The sequence below is a fragment of the Leptonychotes weddellii genome, chromosome X (genome assembly GCF_054177405.1).
Source record: "Leptonychotes weddellii isolate Sample4059 chromosome X, ASM5417740v2, whole genome shotgun sequence".
Taxonomy (NCBI): Eukaryota; Metazoa; Chordata; class Mammalia; order Carnivora; family Phocidae; genus Leptonychotes; species Leptonychotes weddellii.
In genome coordinates this window covers 35,871,574-35,885,256 of record NC_138385.1, presented here as the reverse complement: position 1 = coordinate 35,885,256, position 13,683 = coordinate 35,871,574, and the positions used below count along the sequence as shown (strand labels likewise).

The window sequence follows — 13,683 nt, the reverse complement described above, 5'->3', positions numbered from 1 at the left end:
GGAGGTGGGAGGATGCGTTAGCCTGGTGATAGGTATTAAAGAGGGCACATACTGAATGGAGCCCTGGGTGTTATATGCAAACAATGAATCATGGAACACTACATCAAAAACTAATGATGTAATGTATGGTGATTAACATAACATAATAAAAAACAAAAAAACTAAACTTAAAATGTCAACCCCTCAGGCATACTGGCAATATTACAAATGCTCATTAGCCATGTGCGACTACTGGCTGGCTACTGTATTAGACATCAGATACAGAACATTTCTGTTACTGCAAAAAGTTCTTGTGCACAACATCACTATAGAAAGATTCCCAGCTTTATAAAAAGGGTTAAGTTTTGTCTCTTTTCAGTTGTTTGCTTTTCAACTGTATTGAAATACTTCGGGATATATCATTGAGTGGAAATTGGGGGATTAAGATTGCAGGGTCAACTTTCCTCTTGAGAATTTTGTCTAATCTATCATATTCTAATACACTGTTGGGCTCTTTTTCTACTGGTTAATATTGGAGGCCAGTGATACCACCCAGCTCTCCCTATTCTTGATACATATTTTTTTAAATGAAACTGTCTACCAGTCTTACTGGGTATCTCTTCACACAGATAGAAATATTTAGCAAGTGTACACTTAATATTGAAAACAGAAAAGCCATGTAGATCTACAGACAAACCTTGAGCCTATCACTACCCCTGCAAACAGAATCTAGGATCCTGGCCCCATGAGAATTTATCAGGTGATATTTCCTGAATGGAAAAAGGCTACAAGAAAAATACCAAGGTATTGAACTGGTACACTATAAAAGTGAAGGCAATGGCTGCGATCATCGTTGTAACTAATGTCTTTTTGTCATTCCACAGAATCTTCTTCTGAGGAACAGAGTCCTGTGACCTGGAGGAGGTCCCAGTCATCACCACCTTATTCCACTATTGATCAGAAATTGCTGGTTGATGTCCACGTAGGTTTCCATCTTAACTCTTAACACATCTGTTTTTTAAAAATGTCTTTAGACTTACATATTTTCATCTTCACTTAAGGGAAAGGTCAAAGTGTTTAGTTTTTTAATTAATCTTTCAAAGATATATTTTCATTGCTATGTGAGTGTGCAGAATATGAAATCTAGAAATTAAGTTTGAAATGGAGAAACATTGAATTGATCAGAAAATATTTTATATGCACATTCTTTTATCAGAATATATTATTGGTGACTAACATAACATAATAAAATTAAATAAATTTAAAAAATAATATATTCAGAGAGGAGTGATAAAAAGGTCTTTGTAGAAGCTAATCTCAAATCAAGGAGTAGAAGCTAGATGTTCACTTTTTGTCTAATATAATTTCTTGGATGATAACAATGCATAAAAATAAAACATTTGGGAAGAAATAAAATATCCTCTGATAGCATAAACATTCTTCCAATTGTTTTTTTTATAGTACAATGGAGATAATTTTTATTATTACTATGTTATGTTAATCACCATACATTACATCTTTAGTTTTTGATGTAGTGTTCCATGATTCATTATTTGCATGTAACACCCAGTGCTCCATGCAGAACGTGCCCTCTTTAATACCCATCACCAGGCTAACCCAACCTCCCACCCCCCTTTCCAGTTGTTTTTGCAGTGTACTTTCAGGTCATTCCATTTTATTTTTGTAATTATTCCTACCTACCACATACACATCTCTTTCAGATTGCCTAAAGGTTGCTTATACGACACTTAAAGGTGGATTTATATTAATTTGTTTCTTAGAAGTGTTTGATCTACTGTGAAACAACCTGTGTACAAAACTGAGTTGGGAAATTAATATATCAATTTTAAGAGCTATGTGGTAATCCTAATATCAGAGAATAAAATGAAAGGAAAAAATAACTATATCTTCTATAGAACATCAAATAATCTGTTCTACTCTCTGTCACCAAAACTAAATGTCCACTCCTCAGCAGAAAAGTAGGGGTAATAAAAAAGTAAATTTTGCCCTGTGTGAGCCAGAAAGGCCATTGATTATCATAGCCTGAAGTTTGGGTTTTGGCATCTCATCCTTACAAAAATGTTGCTTTATCTAGTGAGTAAAAATCTTCATTTCAATCAACCACCAATCGAAAATATATTTTAAAATATTGTCAGCTTGGAAACTTTCCAATCTAGAAGAAAATGAAAGGCTACTGGAGACTACATTAACCTTTCTTGTGCACACAGGTTCCAGATGGATTTAAAGTAGGAAAAATATCACCCCCTGTTTACTTGACAAATGAATGGGTAGGCTATAATGCACTCTCTGAAATCTTCCGGAATGATTGGTTAACTCCTGCACCTGTCATTCAGCCACCTGAAGAGGATGGTGATTATGTTGAACTCTATGATACTGGTGCTGATACTGATGGTGATGATGATGATTCTAATGATGCTTATGAGGATACCTATGACCATGACAATGGCAATGATGATTTGGATAACAAGGTTGATAAGGCTAATAATGTTGGTGAAGACCATGATGATAATGACAATGATGAAGCTATTGATGACAAAGACAATAATCATGATGATGCTCCTTGTTGGCCAAGGTTGGTTTTTCTATATTATTTGCACTACCAAAGTTTTAGAATTTCAGAACTATTTGCATCTTAGTTTTACTTTCAAATTTTATTACCAAGAGGGTGAATGCATTGCACTTGCATATTAGTAAATGGTTGATTTTCAATAATAGATTTTAAATTATTTTAATGCAAAACACCTAATTTTGCATTTTTGTATACTATATTTTATTAGTATTCAAGTATTAAGTTCTTTATAACTACAATTGTTGATGTTTCTATTACAATTAATGCTACTGAATCATTTTACCCTCTAAAACCACAGTGAGTATATGAAATGAGGTGACAAATAGTGTGCTACTTAATAACTGTAAGAGGAAGTCCTGATATTTGCAAACAGAATCTCCAAATTCGCTGAGAAAAATGAATTGCAACCTTGATTTTTACTTGATAATTTTGGGCTGAAATGTACTAACAGCATTATTTTTGGAATTCTGCAAACTGCTGTAACTAAATTCAGTACTCATTCAATTTTATCTTCTTACATAGCAGCTGCCAAAAGTGGTAATATTTAGTGAAGTGATATTTTCGGCATGCCACCAGTTGTTTGCTATATATATAGTTCCTTTCTCCTGCTTTAAACAAGCCAGTGTGTTCTTATTTACATATGTTCATGATTTGTATTCAAACTGTTCTCAAAGAAGATTAGTTAATATAGTAAATGTTTACATTAGTAGAAAAATGATTAACAGAGGGAGAATTGTTTGCTTTATAATATTGAAATCCATATTTTTTTGTTAATTTTCAAATGTTATTGGGTGGATATACATGGCAGAACTGACTACAAATTATTCAAAATTTTTTCTTTTTTGCCAACTAAAAAAATCTACCAGGAATTCCATTGTCAAATAAATTTGCTTTTAGGATTATCATAGGTACCTGGATATGTTGTCTCTTATGCAAAATACCATTGTGACATTTGGTAAGGTTGGTGTTCTCAGCAACTAAATAAATGACTATCTTAGCCTAATGAGATATATATTGCTGAATTTCCTGGTGGTAGTAATAGAAAAATCAATAGGATTCTTTAGCAAAGTAGTCAATACACATGTTAGAAAATCAAGGCATGTGTTAAAATTAACAGAAATTAAATATATTGCAAAAACAATTATTCAGTTATGTTGTGGCTGTGCCAAAAATATGGGCTTAATCATTTATGTGGCTGTGAAGTTGCTAATACATGTAGTCTATTATTTAAGCAAACCCCCTCCAAAACAAAACATATTTTTGCTGCTAACCTAACACATGTTCCTAATAAAGGATGCAAGTTCTCTTCCATCTGCCATCCATGTGCAGTCAGGGAATTGATGGTGGCTATGGTGTTGATTCAGTATTTAAGATTGACAAGATATAGGGGTATTTTTCTTGTCCATATCATACCAGTATTGTTCACATAGAGCAAAAACATTTCTAGAGATAGTATATATGTATTAGATACATCCTAATTCTGTTTTATTTGCTGACTTTCAAATGTGTTTTTGTTCAGTGGCTTTCTATCATTAATTGGATCTTGTTATCAGACCAAGCTATGGCAGAGATGGAAGCTGCAAGCAAGATAGTAGAGATGGAAGTGATGGTGGAGAAGAAACCTGCAGCAGCTATGGAAGTCAGAGAGTCAGTAGAGGCCATGGAGAAAGTGTAGCCAGTGGGGGCAGTGCAGTCAGTGGAGACAATGAAGAACTTGGAGCCAATATAGGCAATGGAAGAAGAGTTAAGGAAGTAAATGGAGGTAAGGGAATCAGTGGAACCAATGAAGAAAGCGGAGCCCTTCAAATCAGTGGAGGAAAAAATTGCTCAGAGACTGATGGCCAAAGATTGGAGAGACCGACATCCCAGGACTTTGAACATCAACAGGAGGTAATGCACCATTTGAAAAGGAGAATGAATTCCTCTCCTTGTAAATTTGTTTTTTCATGTGATATGTCACATTTCCAGTCATTCCAAATATTATTTTAACTTCTAACCCAAAGCCTTAAACATTTTAATTTATAGCTGTAGATCTTTACTTCTCATTTGGATGGTTCCTATTTACTTCCAGGGACAAAAATATGTTTTTTTGTTCACCCTTACTACTCAGATCACAAATTTGGGATAGTGTCTCTTAACATATACAATTTTTTTTTTCTGGGAAGTTATCATTGTGGTAAAATTTACTAACAGAATTTTCCATCTTAACTATTTTAAGTGTATAATTCAGTAACATTAAGTACATTCACAATGTTGTACAACCATTATTACTGTTCATTTCTAGAACTTTTTCATCATCCTAAACAATTAAATAATTAACTTCCTATTATCCCTCCTACCTGGCCCAAGTAACATCTATTCTACTTTATAAGTACCTTATGTAAGACAATCATACAATATTTGTCCTTTTGTGTCTGGTTTATTTCACTTAGCATAATATTTTCAAGGTTCATCCATGTTGTAGCATGTATCAGAATTTTCTTCCTTTTTAATGCTGAATAATATTCTATTGTATGAATATATCACATTTTGTTTATCCATTCATCTGTTGATGGACACTTGGGTGGTTTTCACCTTTTGGTTATCATGAATAATGCTGCTGTAAACATTGGTATATAACTATCTGTTGTTGGAGTGCCTGTTTTCAATCATTTGGGCTATCTACCCAGGAGTAGAATTCCTAGATGTAGAATTGCTAGAGTGGAATTGTTAGATTCTGTTTTAACTTTTTGAGGAACTATTAACACATACAATTTAAATGTAAGTAATGTATTGTGTTAAGCAATGATTTTATCATTCACAAAACATCACTGACTTTATAAATACATTTAAAAATACTCAAATAGTATCCAGTTTAGACTGCATCTCATTCATAGCATTTTTAAGTTCAGCCTGATTAGATCTCATTTCTGCCCTTAGAGATTTCGATATTGTCATTAATGCTTTTTTCAAGCCTAGCTATTGACTTCATGACTGCTACTCTGAAGTCTATCTCTGACGTCTTGCTTATATTCAAAGTGTAGAAGGAGCTGAGATGCCCTTCAACAGATGAATGGATAAAGAAGATGTGGTTCATTAATACAATGGAATATGACTCAGCCATCAGAAAGGATGAATACCCACCATTTGCATCAACATGGATGGAACTGGAGGGGATTATGCTAAGTGAAATGAGTCAAGCAGAGAAAGACAATTATCATATGGTTTCACTGATATGTGGAACATAAGGAATAGTGTGGAGGACCACAGGGGAAGGGAGGGAAAACTGAATGGGAAGAAATCAGAGAGGGAGACAAACCATGAAAGACTCTGGACTCTGGGAACCAAACTGAGGATTACAGAAGGGAGGGGCGTGGGGGTGGGGTAACCAGGTGATGGGTATTAAGGAGGGCACGTGTTGTGATGAGCCCTGGGTGTTATATGCAACTAATGAATCATTGAGCATTACATCAAAAACTAATGATGTACTATATGTGGGCTAAATGAACATAATAAAAAATTTAAAAAATACTCAAATAGTTTCGCAGATGCTAGATCAATAAGAATGATCAGAGAAGATTTCCTGGAGCATCTGGTATTTGAACTAATTCTTGACAAATAGGGAGTATTTGGATATCTGAAAACACAGGTGAGATTCCAGACAGAGGAAAGATCATTCCAATTTACTTTCCCAGCCTGTTGTTCTATCACACAAACTGGCTTACAAGATGCCATGCTCCTTCATGAATTAGTGCCCTTGTGCAAGCTGTTCCCTCTGTCTATAAGGCTGCCGCCTCACATCTTCTCTGCTTGGTTAATTAGTCATTCTCATGATCCAACTCATATATCATCTTTGACTTTTCAAGATGGAATTATATACCCCTCCCTCTGTGTTTGCAAGAATTTTGCCTATAGTTTCATTTTAGTACTTGTGACATAGTATTTGGTTGTTGACTTGCTTTTCTGCCATACTAGATTGTGAACTCTTAAAAGGCTGGAACTCTGTTTAATCCATTCTTGATTACTTTTCTCTACCCACTCACCCAATCCCAGGACCCAACCTAGGACTTGGTTTATGATAGACACAATAATTATGGAAGAAATCAATGAAGGAAGGAAACTTCCTAGATAGTTTCCAATGGGAAAGTAGTATGATTGGGAAAGTCTCTCTCTCTCTCTTTCTCTCTCCCTCCCTCCCTACTTACCTATCTTAATTAAAGACATTAAAACAGGATGTCCCCCGGGTATCTCCAATTATTTCAAGGAATGTTTTTGACATTTACAGAATGAGTAGACAGTCCTTTCACTTTAATTTGAAAGGATATGTTGCCATACAACACTTGTGGTTGGAAAGGTCATAAAAACAAGTCTTTGACAGGGCAGCACAGCTCTCTCAATGCCAAGAATCACTGGATGCAAAAAAATGCTTATCAACAGACAAGCTTACCAAAAACAGTTGGCATGTTTTTCCACAGGATATGGCATTCCATGTAAATTCTGTCGCATTTTGTGGCTTTTATCCTTGAGTTTCTTCTATGTAAGTTAATGGAAGCCAACTAGATTTTCAGTGAGGCATGGTCACACCCTTGAATTTGTGTTGGTTGATTTTCCATCACTAGCTTTGTCATTTGACAAAGTAAAATTGATACCCCCAACTCTGGTGCTTTTTTATTTTTTTCAAGTGGCTGTTTAGCATAGCATAGCTCAACATAAGCTTTGGAATCAGACTTTGGCTTCAAACTCTGGTTCCCCTACTTTATCTCTATGATTTGAATAAATTATTTAACTTTGCTAAGCTTTTGTTTCCTCATAAGTAAAATGGAGATAATTATACTTACTTTTTGGGTTGTTGTTAAGGATTTGCAGTAGTATATAAATAAAATAACTAGCAGTATACCTAGTATATAATAAAAATTCCACTAATATTAGGCCCCAAATCGCACAGCTAGGGATTTTAAGCTCCTTAAATTTTTCCTCTGACATCAGTTGTCTCAATTTAAGTTAGTTCTTTCTTTTCTGATAACATTGTTGAATTCTTCTGATAAATGTGGATTTTAAAAGGATGAAGAATTATAGATGCTACAAATTTTGCATTCTCTTTTTCAAATGACTTCTAGGCATATTATATTTATTTCACAGTTAATCTCCGAATAAAGTCAAAATTGATTTTCGATCTTCTATTAGGAGCCTAGTGGTAGAAGCGAGGCCTCAAATGCCATTGCCTTAGGCCCTGCACCAGCAGCACCTGATGACGAGAATGACAGCATGGACATATCAGAAGCATCAACACAATCAGGTTTTTCTGCCAGCCACTCATCTCCCTCCAGTGGTTCTGGGAGGGCTGCAAATGCTGACTTTGGCAGTGCCATCTGTAAGTGTGTTTAATATAATCTCCAAATGCTGCAGTCTATTCACACATTACAGCGTTTGACCACTGGTTCATGGTCTGAAAAGAATTAAATCATTCTGATATTCAGTTAACATAAATTCAGATGGATACATGCTTTAAAAAATATACTCCTCACTGAGTCTTTATGACACCTAAATTTAAACTACAGTTGAGTAACTGAGTCCCTCATCTGGATTTTCTTTGGCAATCTAATCATGATAACCTGAAATACATTCATATTCAGAAATGTATTTTAACCATCATGATTTGTGTTATCTGATGGTTTAGGAGTTAATAGAAATGATACCTCCAGGAAAAAGAAAATTCAATAAAGGAAAGAAACTTTTCTAGGCTGTGTCTTATTTGTGGAAACATTCAATCACATATGGTATATACACTAGTAAATTCTCTGAGTATCTTCCCCTTACTTCTTCACAGTGTATGCTGGATTAGTGGAAGCACCTGAGAAATCACCTAAGCGACCCTCTGAAGTCAATGTTAACCCACTATATGTGTCTCCTGCATGTAAAAAACCACTAATCCACATGTATGAAAAGGAATTCACTTCTGAAATCTGCTGTGGTTCTTTGTGGGGTAAGTTTGGTTTCTTAAAACTGAGTTGTTTTTTCAAAGAATACTTTTTTTATCAATGCAGCAAACTTGTGATAAATCATAGATGTAAAACACTTGTTATTACCAAACCATTTTCAAGCAAATAAAAATATATATATTTATACTAGCTAATTTGTTCCTTTTTTTACTGATTTATTTTCACTCAGTGCAGTTTGATGTTTGAATTGGCACTCCTTCCCTTTTTTATTCTCTTTTTAACTTGAATTGACTTGACTAAAACATAAAATTGGACTAAGTTATGATTATTTAAAAATTTGAGCTTAGTATTTTTACTTTAAGATAGTGTGTAGCATTTAATACCTAATGAGATAGTTAAGACATATTTCTGTAAGTTCTTGTTTTTAAATAATCTTGTGGATTTGTAGAGAAAGTTCTTTCAATCGTGTCTCTTTTTAAATGTTTCAAGTTTTTATCTAAATTCTAGTTAGTTAACATATAGTGTAATATTAGTTTCAGGAAGAGAATTTAGTGATTCATCACTTATATATAACACCCAGTGCTCATCACAACAAGTGCCTTCCTTAATGCCCATCACTCATTTAACCCAGCCCACTCCCACATCCCCTCAAGTAACCCTCAGTTTGTTCTGTCTCTTTTATGGTTTGCCTCCCTCTCTTTCTTTTTCTTCCCCTTATGTTCATCTGTTTTGTTTCTTAAATTTCACAAATGAGTGAAATCATATGGTATTTGTCTTCCTCTGACTGAATTATTTCACTTAGCATAATACTCTCTGGCTCCAACCACATCATTGCAAATGGCAAGATTTCATTATTTTTGATGGCTGAGTCTCTGATGGTTTGTCTCGCTCTCTGCTTTCCCCCCCTTCAGATTTCCCTCCCTTCCCCTATGGTCCTCTGTACTATTGCTTATGTTCCACATATGAGTGAAACCATATGATAATTGACTTTCTCTGTTTGACTTACTTCACTTAGCATAATCCCCTCCAGTTCCATCCATGTTGATGCAAATGGTGGGTATTCATCCTTTCTGATGGCTGAGTAATATTCCATTGTATATATGAACCACAACTTCTTTATCCATTCATCTATTGTATATATATACAATGGAATATATATGTATACACACACACACACACACACATATACATACCACCTCTTCTTTATACATTCATCAGTCAGTGGACACTTGGGCTGTATCCATAATAATGCTGCTGTAAACATTGGGGTGCATGTATCCCTTTGAAATAGTGTTTTTTATATTCTTCGGGTAAATACCTAGTAGTGCCATCGCTGGATCATAGGGTAGTTCTATTTTTAACTTTTTAAGGAACCTCCATACTGTTTTCCAGAGTGGTTGCACCAGACTGCATTCCCACCAACAGGGTAAGAGAGTTCCCCTTTCTCCACATCCTCACCAACATCTGTTGTTTCCTGTGTTGTTAATTTTAGCCATTCTGACAGGTGTGAGGTGGTATCTCATTGTAGTTTTTATTTGTATTTCCCTGATGATGAGTGATGTTGAGTATATTTTCATGTGTCTATTAGCCATCTGTATGACCTTTGATAATGTCTTAACTTTGATAGACTTTTTCAGTCCTTTGCTCTAGAAGAATTATAACCACATTAGTAGGGCTCAGACAATATTTTACCTCAAACCAGTATGAATCATAAATGAAACAGAATAAATAAATGGAAGGAGGGAAGAAATTCAAAGTAAATGCCAACCTCTAACTTGCAATTTCATAGATTTTGCTTAATGTATGTTTGAACAGGGGACAGAATTTTAAATTAAAAATAGAGCAGTGTAGCAAACATTATAGCTATATGGATTGAATAACTTAGAAAAAACATGTTACCCTCCAAGCTAATATATTGTGTCAGATAACAAGAAAGCAGAGTTTATGTCTTTATCATTTCAGTCAGGCAACTACCCAGAGATCTAATTAATGTCTAATAATTCATTTTTATAACTTCTGGTTTTACATTTTGAAAAATAAAAGATTACAGTCAAAATTGAATATACTTTACCCTCCCTCTCTGATTCCACTTTGGGAGGAAATGCAATTCCTAAATCTGCCACAGGCCATTACTTAGAGAACTGGTAAAGGACAGAATAGAAAAATGAAAGAGACGCTTGTCTTTTCTCCTTATATCCTTGAAACACAAATAGTCTCTAAGTAGAAGGAAAACACTAAAGGGCTCTCCATTATATTACTTGGCTGAGTTTTTCCTATGTCTCAGGTTATGGGGGAAAACTCCCACAGTGGTTTGAAGTGTATTCTAATTTAGCTTAATCTTCTATTTCAGCCCTCTCATTCAGTCTTTTAACAGTTTTATATTTGAATAAATAGAGCCAGCAGACAAATAATAGAGCGTAGGAATTTAGATACATAAAAGTAGGAACTACTTTCACAGGTATTTTGCAATGTAAGTTTTATAATATATGCATGAATACAGACTCAATTTAAAATAAATTTAAAAATAATTTACATATAATTATTGTAAAAGCATTAAACTCTTAGTTACAATTAGGAATGAGGAATGAACTGAATTGAATTTTGATTTTTATAAAGTTTGGGATACTGCTAAAGGGTGGTGAGATATTTATAAAATTCTCCTTTTGAGATGCCACACCAGACACCAGCCAGTAGAAATATTGCCAGAAGGTATTATCTTCTAGATTTTAATATATTTCAGAGAAATTTGTTGGTAGAGTCCATTGTTACACAGTATGAGGTTAACATTAGCCTAAAGTGATATGTCATCTTTGCACAGATCAGCACACTGGAATTGCAAAAGTACTAATATAAATTCAATTATAAAAATGTAATCTGAGCTAATATAGCACCTTTCTTTTTATATGCAAACAGGAGTGAATTTGCTGTTGGGAACCCGATCTAATCTGTATCTGATGGACAGAAGTGGAAAGGCAGACATCACTAAACTGATAAAGCGAAGACCATTCCGTCAGATTCAAGTTGTAGAGCCACTCAATTTGCTGATTACCATCTCCGGTTTGTTTAAGAACTAAAATTAGCTAAGTAATTATGTAGATTAATTAGGTTCCAAACTAGGCTAAAGACTTTCTCAGGTAAAAGTTTCATAGGAAAGCACTTTAAATATAACCTTAAATTAGGACACCAAACTTTCCTACTTGTGTTTTCTTATCTATTTGCAGTTTATTTTTTTATTTTTTTATTTTTTTATTTTTTATTTATTTTTATTATGTTCAGTTAGCCACTATATAGTACATCATTAGTTTTTGAGGTAGTGTTCAATGATTCATCAGTTACCCATAACACCCAGTGCTCATCACCACACATGCCCTCCTAAATACCCATCACCCTGCTACCCCATCCTCCCACCCTCTCCCTTCTGTAGCCTTCAGTTTGGTTCCCAGAGTCCAGAGTCTCTCATGGTTTGTCTCCCTCTCTGCTTTCTCCCCCTTCAGATTTCCCTCCCTTCCCCTATGGTCCTCCACGCTATTCCTTATGTTCCATATATGAGTGAAACCATATGATAATTGTCTTTCTCTGCTTGACTTACTTCACTTAGCATAATACCCTCCAGTTCCATCCATTTTGATGCAAATGGTGAGTATTCATCTTTTCTGATGGCTGAGTAATATTCCATTGTATTAATGAACCACATCTTCTTTATCCATTCATCTGTTGAAGGGCATCTTGGCTCCTTCCACAGTTTGGTTATTGTGGACATTGCTGCTATGAACATTGGGGTGCATGTGCCCCTTCTTTTCACTACATCTGTATCTTTGGGGTAAATACCTAGTAGTGCAATTGTTGGGTCATTCTATTTACAGTTTAAACTAACTTCTCACTCTCCTTTGCTGTCTGGATATTTGATTGCAATGCACCTCACCTAGGTCATTTGATAAGAAAAAAAAAAACATGCCATTTACATCTTTCAGGTCTTTTCTGAGTAGCCACCTGCAATTTTACAACTCACAATTTCACCCACCCATGTGCAGATGACCACATCCATCATATAATTTCTTGTGGTGTGCTAGAAGCAACAAAGAACAAAGTGGACAATAATTGGATAAAAATGAAACTCTGTTGTCCCTGGCACAGCCTTATCATGAGGGCCTACAGATAGGATTAGTAACGAGAATGGATACCCTAAGACCTCTACCTTCTTCCCACATAGTAATTGAACTTCTTAGTTTTGGTCAGTCAGAACCTGAATCTCTGAATAAGAGAGAGCAAGTAAACAGATGTTAATAATAATTGTCATTACGATACATTACTTGGTATTAGAAAACACTAGTACTAAAGTCAACTAAAGGCAAAAGACAACTGACAAAAGGAAACAAAAAGTTAAAAAAATGCTTTAACTGTAGAATAAAATGATGCTAATTACAGTTATTTATATGTGTTTGCATGCTTCCTGTCTGTACCTAATAGCTATATGGCACATTAATTAATGATTATGTATATTCCTAAAAATTATTAACTTTGCTTTAAGTTTTGGTTAGGGGAGAAAATCCTCAATAGGTATGCTAAAGCTTGATCATTTTTTGGTCATGTTTCATTTTCATTCATTTTTAATTGTTTGAGGTACACAGATTTTGAGGTAACATTTAGATTTTGAAAACATCTGGGTGGCTTAGAGATTGCACATCTGGAAAACAGATTTCTTTACTTTTTATCCAGCTTTTTCTAACCCAAATGTGTCCCTTTTAATGCTTAAGTTTTTCTCAAAGTGGATTATTTTTGCATCAGATGACACTGAGAACTTCAGTATAGAAAGATACCTAATAATTTAGAGCACAAATTTATTCTACCCCTTAAGAGTAGAATGGAAATAGACATAGATGTCTGAATTCTAATGCTGCTTCAGAAGATGTCATGTAAAAACATATGTAAGATTAATCACATAAGTAAGAATCTTATTGTTGAGCCTAGAAATCTTATTAACAATAAACTGTAAAAAGTGAATACAAAGTCACTACATATGAAAACAAATGTGTAATTCAATGGCCTGTTTTTCCTTAAGGGATTGTAAGGATTTTCCAGGGTTTACAATTAGAAAATTAGCAGTGAAGATATGAGGAATTCTTAATCTCAGGAAACAAACTGAGGGTTGCTGAAGTGGAGGGGGGTGGGAGGCATGGGGTGGTTGGGTGACAGACA

The 13,683-nt window shown here is 34.6% G+C and overlaps 1 protein-coding gene across 1 annotated transcript in view; it reads left to right on the top strand.

Moving 5' to 3' along the window:
* Positions 1-13,683, top strand: part of NRK (Nik related kinase) — a 101,996-nt gene that overhangs the window by 81,632 nt on the left and 6,681 nt on the right. Inside the window, exons 17-22 of the mRNA XM_081809316.1 lie at positions 864-961; positions 2,208-2,572; positions 4,123-4,459; positions 7,733-7,919; positions 8,376-8,531; positions 11,401-11,544. Of these exons, the coding sequence (XP_081665442.1) occupies positions 864-961; positions 2,208-2,572; positions 4,123-4,459; positions 7,733-7,919; positions 8,376-8,531; positions 11,401-11,544 (1,287 nt within the window). The remainder of the gene's footprint in view (positions 1-863; positions 962-2,207; positions 2,573-4,122; positions 4,460-7,732; positions 7,920-8,375; positions 8,532-11,400; positions 11,545-13,683) is intronic.